Source organism: Macrobrachium nipponense, chromosome 39, assembly GCF_015104395.2.
Source record: "Macrobrachium nipponense isolate FS-2020 chromosome 39, ASM1510439v2, whole genome shotgun sequence".
Taxonomy (NCBI): domain Eukaryota; kingdom Metazoa; phylum Arthropoda; class Malacostraca; order Decapoda; family Palaemonidae; genus Macrobrachium; species Macrobrachium nipponense.
The window spans coordinates 4,602,456-4,612,455 of record NC_061099.1 but is presented as its reverse complement, the minus strand read 5'-3'; the positions used below and the strand labels follow the sequence as shown (position 1 = coordinate 4,612,455).

At 36.5% G+C, this 10,000-nt stretch overlaps 1 protein-coding gene across 4 annotated transcripts in view; it reads left to right on the top strand.

The window, feature by feature from the left end:
* Window positions 1–10,000, top strand: part of LOC135210053 (kielin/chordin-like protein) — a 100,632-nt gene that overhangs the window by 30,176 nt on the left and 60,456 nt on the right. For all 4 annotated transcript variants that reach the window (XM_064242845.1, XM_064242847.1, XM_064242846.1 and 1 more), the window contains exons 2-12: window positions 2,078–2,212; window positions 2,756–2,872; window positions 3,463–3,639; window positions 4,496–4,618; window positions 5,192–5,365; window positions 5,991–6,113; window positions 6,355–6,501; window positions 7,221–7,328; window positions 8,080–8,221; window positions 8,629–8,781; window positions 8,949–9,112. In XM_064242845.1, the coding sequence (XP_064098915.1) occupies window positions 2,078–2,212; window positions 2,756–2,872; window positions 3,463–3,639; window positions 4,496–4,618; window positions 5,192–5,365; window positions 5,991–6,113; window positions 6,355–6,501; window positions 7,221–7,328; window positions 8,080–8,221; window positions 8,629–8,781; window positions 8,949–9,112 (1,563 nt within the window). The remainder of the gene's footprint in view (window positions 1–2,077; window positions 2,213–2,755; window positions 2,873–3,462; window positions 3,640–4,495; window positions 4,619–5,191; window positions 5,366–5,990; window positions 6,114–6,354; window positions 6,502–7,220; window positions 7,329–8,079; window positions 8,222–8,628; window positions 8,782–8,948; window positions 9,113–10,000) is intronic.

Below are 10,000 nucleotides of genomic sequence, written 5' to 3'. Positions count from 1 at the left end.
GAGTTTGTGTTCTGTTGTCATGGACATTGTGATTTATAGAGGTGCATCTTGGTGCGACGCTCAGACGCTACACGTGCCGTCCGTGTTTCTACAGAGGGGGGTGAATGGGAACAAATTGTTTACATAAACAAACACACACATTATATATATATATATATATATATATATATATATATATATATATATATATATATATATATATATAAATGTAATGGCACAGAGGACAAATGAAAACACGAGAACTGCCGAGATCTTTCTGTCTTAACGACCCTTTACTGAAGGCAAGACTGATCAGAACACAGAAGAACACAGTAGAGTTAATTATATACAAACGGACAATACATGATTAACAAAAGGTCCAATTCACTCCAAAGAAACGAAACAAACTCATTAAAAGCAGCCACCCACACGTGGTCACAGGTATTTAGTCAGAAAACAATACATTTTGAAAAGAAAGAGGAGTATACGACCGGACAGAACAAACTGATTAATATCCCGCTTAATATCCTGCAGGCTAGATTAAGGATTTAGGAGTGGCGCGGTCAGACACACTGGTCAAAGACAATTTGATTGGAAAAACAATACACTGTGTTCGTAACATGAAATTTACAAAACTTTTCAAACAATGAGTGAGAAACGAACGTAAGATATAAATATAGCGAGCATGAGAGAGAGAAAAAAATATAGTAACTAAAAACATGTGGAAGTATTTAATTAGTAGTTAAATTCATATATTTTTTAATATTTTTTTAAGGTCCTTTATAAACATTATACAAACATATGGGTCCAAATGGTACAATCCCTGAGTAAGATTAGTTTTTTTTTATCAGTGATTTGCATAATTGCTGATTCCAGTAAATTTCTTGAAACAATCATATTAGACCTAGCAATTACAGAGATATCGCCCCAAGTTTTACAATGAAATTTTTCGCTCAGATGGATAAATAGTGCATTTGAAGTCAGGGCTGTTCTAACTGAATACATATGCTGCTTAATTCGTACATCTAAATTTTTGTTTGATTGACCAACATAAACAGACGGGCAATCTTTACAAGGAATTTTTTTCTTCCATGTTCTTATACGTGCTTTGCGGATTACTTCAGTAGCGTGTTGTTTATAGCGGGCGATAAACGACAAATCTTGTGTTGTGTAACGAGAGAGAGAGAGAGAGAGAGACAGAGAGAGAGACCTTATATGTTTTGTGAAAAAACCCTCAATTCTTTACTTGTAATGATAACATCCTGTTTACAGTATCGTGGCAGTGACTCTCTCTCTCTCTCTCTCTCTCTCTCTCTCTCTCTCTCTCTCTCTCTCTCTCTCTCTCTCTCTCTCTCTCTCTCTCTCTCTCTACTTTTCCGCTTGCAGGTGTTCTAACTATCACGTGAACATACAAAATTCTCTCTCTCTCTCTCTCTCTCTGTTTCCAATTTTATGGTATAATTTGCAGTCAATTTGATGTTCTTGTTATATTTTTTTTATTTGTAGTCTTCGTGATATTGCCTTGATTTGCGTCATTTTGTAAGATATAAGGAACTTCATTTGATATTTAAAGTCTTTGCCAACTTCATCCAAATATTCCTCAACCATCATTTTTGTAAAGTGTATTTAACCCTGGGTCACTTCATCTTAAAAGGTTATTCTTATTTACTCTATTTTCCAAGATGGCGTAAGATTGGTATCTACAGGTTATTAAGACCTAATTATCTACCCTTTAATTACCCTAGACTCAAAATAAATAGTCTTTAAAACCATAATCATATGTTGTTACAGCAATACCCCAATACCCAAGTGGCCCAGGTAATCCCAGCATCTCATAAAAAATCTCAAATGGGATGTTATTTTAATAATAAGCCTAAACCACCTGCAGAAGACATTCATAATACAAATTGGTTAAAATGAAATCACGATCTCGCTCCTTTTAACGGCAATACCGCAGTGCGCGGATGATCACATCTTCAAATTAATAGACTCCTCAGTTGGTATATTTAGGAATGTGTAAGCCTAAACCACCTTCAGTAGATATTCGTGATAAAACTTTATTAGAATGAAATCACCTGTAATGTCTCTCACCTTCCAGCAACTGGCTGCACGGATCCAGCAGGTTGTAACCCAGAGCTGTCTTGCGAAGGAGATGGTCGCTTCAGGTCCAGTTGCAACTGGTGCCGTTGCGTAGGTGGCAGGAGCCTTTGCACCAAGAGAGGTTGCCCTCCTGGTAAGTGGTTTTTGGCTACGTTTACTCATAGTTAGGTACGTTCCCTGACAACACTCCTTGAGGTGTTAGGCTACTTACATTCTTTGATAGCACTCCTTAATGTACTAGTTACATTCCTTGATAGTACTCATAGTTACTTCTTTGGTAGCACTCCTTAAGGTACTAGATACATTCCATGATAGCATACTCCTGTAGGTACTAGTTTCAAGACAGTACTCTAAGTTGCATTCCTGGATAAAACTCCTAAAGGTACGGTTACATTCCTCGACAGCACTCCTTAAGGTACTTGTTTATCCTTAAGGATCTAGTCCAGAAAAATGGTCTCTCTGAGAGCCACATTTGGATTTCACCTGTTGTATCATGGCTGGAACCCTGTGAGGAAAACTTCCATACCCCTCAATTGCTTCATACACTGACACAGAATCATCAGTAACATGTCAAACCATTTTATACACTCTAGCATAAATTACACAGAATCCTCAGCAACATGTCCAACCAATGTACACACACTAGCATAAATATTACATTAAACCCAAATTCCAGGTCTCGCCGAGCGTCTGGAAGGCGAACCAGAATGTGAGGGTAACGTGACATTCCACAGAGAGTGCAACACCTGTAGCTGTGTCAATGGCAGAGCTATTTGCACAACGAAGCATTGTGGTAAGTACTCTTGTTTATAATTTTTCCGCTAAATTTACTACTCATTTTTATTTCATGAAGGCTTTGAATCAGCTGTTAGATCTGTCAGATGGCTGATAACTAGTGTATTTGATTTCTAGTCTGAATGCCTAAATTACTGATGACTGATATATTTCTCACAGATATCTCTGACCATGCATTTTTTGGATTCAAAAGTGGTCAGTGAACACTTCGTCTCCTTTTCACCGAACTGTTAACTTCATAGTACCACTTTGTGATAATAGAAATCTTGGGAAAAACTTCTGCCCCTTAACAATATAAGCAACCATTACATGAATATTTGGATAGTTTTTTGATTCGTAGATAGGAAATATAACTTGAAATATAGCTGCTATGAACATTACTTGATAGAGTACATATTTTTCATATTCCATTTGTGAAGCTATTAGAAGCTCAAAATTTTAATTTTTCTGATAGCGCTTGGTAAATAATTTAGCATATATATCAGGCATGTACTTCAAACTGAAACATTTCATTTTGTAAGTGTACAATGTAGGCGAAAGTTCTTGTGTATTTCATCATAATCATCATCATCTTCCTCTGTTTGACAGGGCCCTCTGGTCTACCATCAGAGATCTCAGTCACTGTGACTGAGGAGCGAGCTGAGAGGGGTCCCACTGACACTGAGCCAGAGTGCACTCCCGGTTCTCGATGGAGAGTTGATTGCAATTGGTGTACGTGCAATGAATTAGGCCTAGGAATTTGCACCAAGAAAGGATGCCCTCCTGGTAAGATGATATTACTGTAATGTAATACACACTGATGTATATGGAAACCTGTTAGCTTGTGCCTGGCTTACTGTTTGAAAGTGGATTACCCTAGTCAGATTATGAGAGGAGAGTAAAAGAGTCGAGGAAATGTCATGTTAATTTTTAATAAAAGTAAATCATAATATAGTAATTTGAAATATGTAGGTGAGAACAAAGACTTGGTTAATTTTTGTGATGCGATAACTATGGACAGGCCTCAAGTTTCATTGATCTCTAATTGTCAACCACTTCTCATTTGTGCTGCCTCGCTCAGCCTTTCTGACTTTAGTCTCCTGTAAGTTTTTGAATTTTGACATGCATATTTTAATACCCATTATCTGTTTATTCATTTTCATAAATTTAACGAGGCAGTAACTTGGTTCCAAGGAACATTTTTCATGTTATATTCCAAACCATCTCCATTTGTAACATATGGTACTTACCTCATTTTCCAACTTTCGATGTAGACTTCAAACACTCTAGAATAGAGCAGACACTATTGCATTGTACTAATCCTTTTGAAAAGCAAGACTTGAGGATACTTGATGTCTAGACATACGTAATCTATGGCCTCACAAAATTGGTGAGAAGCTGTGTTATTTCGATTGGTATTCGTGAAGAAACTTGAGAGAAAAGCAAGATTAGTTAAAGGAAAAATGGATGAACCCTTTTATTGCCTTATTGCCAATGGCACTGTGCCATTATGAGGAGCTGAATGAAATTACAAAATTACTGTTTAGTTTCTTAAAGATGCTGATTAGATCTCATATAAGTTGCTGTAACATACAATGCTAAAGAGTCTTTGTTCAGTTAAACCTAACAGTATCATTAATAGTGCCCACAGATGAGCAGAGGAATGAGCCAAACTGTGAAGGATCATCTCGTTGGAGGGAAGAATGCAATTGGTGTAGTTGTGTTGATGGTCGAGGCCTCTGTACACTGAAGGCTTGTGAAGTAGGTGAGTGTTTTCATAACTCATAAGTGTTAGTCTGTTGTTTCTTTTCACATTCTGTATAAAGTTCCCAGTAGGATTGCTGGAAAACTCCTGATAGTATATGTCTTCATGCATCATGTTCCACTGGCAGCTAGTTGGAAACATCTGAATTATCTCTGTGGAATGCATAAATAGTGAGATTCGTTAAAGATATAAAGGATACTGACAGTCCCACAGTACCTTTTTTTTTAAATCCACATTTTCAAAGCAGTTCTTATATCCCAAAATGTCAGTAGTACGTAATAATATGAAACCAGAATTTAAAGGTGTAACAGCCTCAACTTGGCTAGACCAGTTGAACTTCTCTTTATTTGGGCTTGTTTAATAAATAAAGCAGGTAGTACTATGTATAACTTTTTCTTAAAAATACAATTCTCTGGTGCTTCTGTCTCATCATTTTAGGATTCAAGGCACAGTGTATTTTTCTCAGGACTTTTTATATTTTTATTTAACATGTCTCCCTTTCAATGTTACTTCTCTATGACCCAAAAATGAAGATTTGAGTTATTGTTTTATTAATTTTCTTTTATTTTTCAGATAAAGCTCCACCTCCACCAAGTGACGCCTCCATTTCAGATCCAAGTAAAATCCCAAATCCCCCTGAACGTGAGGTAAGGTGTACCAACGGTTCGCGGTACAGAGACGAATGCAACTGGTGTTCTTGCTCTGAATCTGGCTTTGCAATGTGCACCATGATGGGTTGCACACCAGGTAAAAACTTTTGATTACATCAGTTTGTGTTTATTTTTCTGAATAGTCTAACCTGTAGATCCTTGATGATTAGTATAAAATGTTTTGTTAAAGGTTTGCATCAGGAAGTAGGTCTTCCATGGGTATGTCAAAGTTATAAATTATATAAAAGACAAGTATTGTTCAATGTGATTAAAGAATCTTATGCAGTCCTAAAGATTAGGGTCATAAGATTTCACTCTGAGTTGAACTTAGGAAATTAATATATATGTATATATATACATACACATATATATTATATGTTACATGTACATACACAGCATATGAAAAATATATTACCACATACTGTATACATATCTTGCAGTGTATACTTTATATATGAAGAAATGAATTGGATATGTTAATTTTAACCCTATGATCAGTGTGTGTGTGTATGTATGTAGGTATGTATGTATGTATTTATGTATGTATGTATACATACTAACTAATTATAGGGTTAAAATTAACTTACCCCATTCATTTCTACATATATACAGTATACACTGCAAGATATGCAGTACACATATAGAAATATATTTTTCATATAGTGTATGTGCACTGCTAAGAGATTACATTCACTAATTTAAACTCTGTTATCCTGTTACAGAAATTATGGAACGTTTTAAGAATGAGCCAGAATGCATTGGAGATGCGAGATGGATGAGAGACTGTAACTGGTGTAACTGTCTTAACGGAAATGCAGTTTGTACTTTGAAAGAATGCATGCCAGGTAAGATTATTATCCACAACAAAAGGATGTACTATAGTTATTCTTTTGCAAATTTTTTTGGTACTTGTAATCTATTTGGTTGCTTTTAGTAAACTTAAAAATATTTATGTAGGATTGTGTCAATATTTCGTGCATATGAAAGCTGTTTTTGGCAAATAAAAGGACTCTTCCTAGTTTTTTTAATTATGTGGTCATTAATTTTCCCCTTGGTGTTTTAATCGTTTTTTCTACATTTTTAAAGAATTTGATATCACCGTCATCAAACGCGATGATAGCGAAGAACCAGGGTGTACCAAAGGTTCCGAGTGGAGAGAGCATTGCAACTGGTGTTCTTGTAGTGAGACAGGCATACCGGGATGTACTGAAAAGGGTTGTTTGATGCCCCCAGGTAGATATTTGTTCAGTTTTGGGGCAGCCAAACATTTTTCTTTTATACAAATCAAAGCCATTTATATATTTTAGATGTTGTTTGTACTGTTGCCCATTCAGTTTATTTTCCAAGAGCTATATAACTTGATTTTTTAAAATATTTTCTTCATTCCTTTCCTCTTCTTGTACTTCGCCCTCAAACTTTGAACCTATCCACTCTCCAATGTTTGTCTCATCATGTAAAAGTCAATATTCTTTAGCACAACTATGGAAATCTGAACATTTTTCTAATTTATTATGGTTAAATTTCTCGTTAACACAGTACTATTGGTAAAAATTAAGGTTTTTGCATTTTTTATTTTAGTCTGACACCACCTACTTTCTTAACTACACTGTAATTCATAGAACTTTGGAAAAATTAATGTGTCTGCAGTTACTTGTGATGATTTTAAAGTTTAAGAGAAGTAATGTTGTGTATTTTAATCCCTTAAAATTAGGGTATTTTCTGTTACATAAGATAAAAGTCTGCTGTTATTAACATAAAATTTATCAATTAACCAGTTTGTGAGAATGCTTCATATTTTTAATAATATAGACCTTACAAAAGCTATTTCAGGGCAAAGAATCTTGTAGTTTGCGTAAAGCTGCTGATTCTCCTGAACTGAAAACATAGTATTTGTTGATGGTTAACAAAGCCTTTACTGGACACCTGTTAATCGTCTGAAATTGCACTTTCAGAAGATATTAAGGAACCAGAGTGCAAAGGGAATGCTCAGTGGAAGAGAGACTGCAATTTGTGCCGCTGTGTGGAGGGAAGAGCAGTATGTACTGAAAAAGCATGTCTAGGTGAGTTGTAACCTAAGAAATAATATTTACCATTTGTCTTGTATTTCAAAGTAATAGATTGATCCAAGTTTTTCTGTTAACAATTTATTTCTCTCCATTCTCTTCTGCCTGAACAGGCATAGTTCTTCATGTGTCCCATTTTTTGTGAGTTCCTAGACCTTCCTACAAGGCCTTTACCCTACTACCTCCATATCCAATGCTTTTCTGACTGATTGTCCCTCATCCCTTCTCTTCACATGTCCAAAGCATTTCAGTCTTTGAGATCTGTTTTTCCTATTCTCTGGACATGAGATCTCTCCACTGATTAGTCATTTGTAATAGATATTATCTTCCCACTGTGCTCCAGTGGCCACACCTTTCAAAATCTCCATTTTCCTCATTGGTACCCATGCTTTTACTGCATAGAGTACTGTACTACAGGGCTTACTTACCAATGTAAGTCCAAAATTGCCCTCTCTCTCTACTAATGAGACATTGTTATTTACCAGTAATCTAGCTATCTATCTGTTTCATTGATGCTGCAGCTACTCTTCTTTACCAGTCTCTTATCTCTGTTTCATAGTCCAGTGTAACCCTAAGATAGCCAAAATGTCTTCCTCCAAAGACCTGCCCATGCATCACCACAAGAATCTCAACTGCCCTCTCATCACCATTTAATTTTTATTCACCTTTTGTCAAAATTAATTTTTTATGTATTACAGCTACTTTCAACTTGATTTTTCTAATTGAAATTATTTTTCTCTGATTGAAGGAGATGCATCAGATACCTGTGTAGAGGGAACAACTTGGGATGTTGGTTGCAACTCGTGTGTTTGCCAGAATGGACGTTCTTTATGTACCGAAAAAGATTGCCAACCAGATGGGAGTACATCTGAGTGTTCGCCCAACAGCAGGTAATGTCAGTTGTATCTGTAATTTTCCATCATTTATTCATCTCAAATCTCCATTTTCTTATACGTGTCAAATGTAGTGTAGAATGATATGGTCATCAGGTTGCATTTCTGCCCCCCTCATCCCTATACAGATTGCTTGAAGAAGTTGGACTGTGGGGAGATGAGACACCAATGGGAATGGGCAAAAAGTAATTAGCAAAATCAGAGTGGCTGGGATTGATGCGAAACAATGAAGATTTTTTTTTTTTTTATAAATATTGAATTAGTTTTTGTGTGAAAGTTTCAAGTTGTCCCATTCTATAACTTTCCCATTTTTAATTTTACCTAGAAACTTTCATGTTAATATGTATGTGGATTGCAGCCCAGTACTCTGTAGTTTTTTAATTCTTGTATTTTATACATTGCAGCTGGAAAGATGATTGCAATACTTGTTCATGTAAAAATGGCCGACCAGTGTGTACCAGGATGTTTTGTACAAGTCCCTCTCATTGTTACCTTCCTCCTGTTGAGCTGGATGGGCCTCTCTGTGAGGGTCTCCTACAGAAGTGGACATTTGACAGGTAAAGATAAACCCCTGAGAAAAAAGGGTTCCAGAATTTGAGAATTTGTTTTACTTTTCCAATGGTTATATGCAGATAGTATTTAATTCTTGATTCTCTGTATATCATATTGTATTTATATCCTACACATATAGTATATTATTTTATAATCGTAATCTACTTTACAGTTCAGCCCATCAGTGCAAGAGTATTGTTTATGGGGGTTGTGGAGGGACAGCTAACCTCTTTGATTCAGAATATGATTGTCTGACATCCTGTGTCTCTCCTTCGGGTGGAGGGAGTTTAAAGAAAGGAATTGGCGCGAAAGATTTAGGTCAGCAGGCTGGAGAAGGTAAGTTTCAGACACATGTTTTGGGAATAGTTATGGTAGTTGTCACCATCCTCTTTCAGTTTCATCCTAAAGGCATGTCCAGACGAGTGGGTGTGATCGCCAAGGAGTGCAGTAGGCTGGCAAATCTGCCGGGCTTACCCATGAGTGTTGTCCACACTGCACATGACGAATGGGCAGGCGGGCCTGACGATGCCAGTACCTGTCAAGTGTTGTACAAAGAACATGGTGGCTAGTATTGCTCAGAAAAAGAAATTGTTGTGCTGCACAATAATTTCCTTATGTACTATAAAGAAAAAGACGAGAATGTGGTGCAAAGATTGTCTAAACAAGAGATGTTTATGGGAGCCATACAACAATAGTACGTAACTACAATATGGCTATGAACATGATTATAGAAACTATATGATAATGAGCATAAGCACATTCTATCATGGCCACCGATTCCATACACTCCTAGCAAAGGTAGAGCCAGACATCTGAAAACAAGATGCAAACGTGTGACACATTAAAGCAGCAGAGGCTTGATTGGAAGTAACACTGACATTTTTAGCAACAGAGAGAGAGAGAGAGAGAGAGAGAGAGAGAGAGAGAGAGAGAGAGAGAGAGAGAGAGAGAGAGAGACGAATTTGAACAGAAATGAAGTAACAATTACTAAAACGATCTACAAAAGAGAGACAGAGAGAGACTGGAATTTGAACAGAAATGAAGTAAAGGTTACTAAAACGGTCCGAGAGAGAGAGAGAGAGAGAGAGAGAGAGAGAGAGAGAGAGAGAGAGAGAGAGAGAGACTGGAATTAGTATGAAGCAAAATTGCCAAAGGAAAAGCTTCTTTTTCTATTTCGGAATGACAGTAGACATTTGGGCAAACGATCTTGAAGAAAATACATGG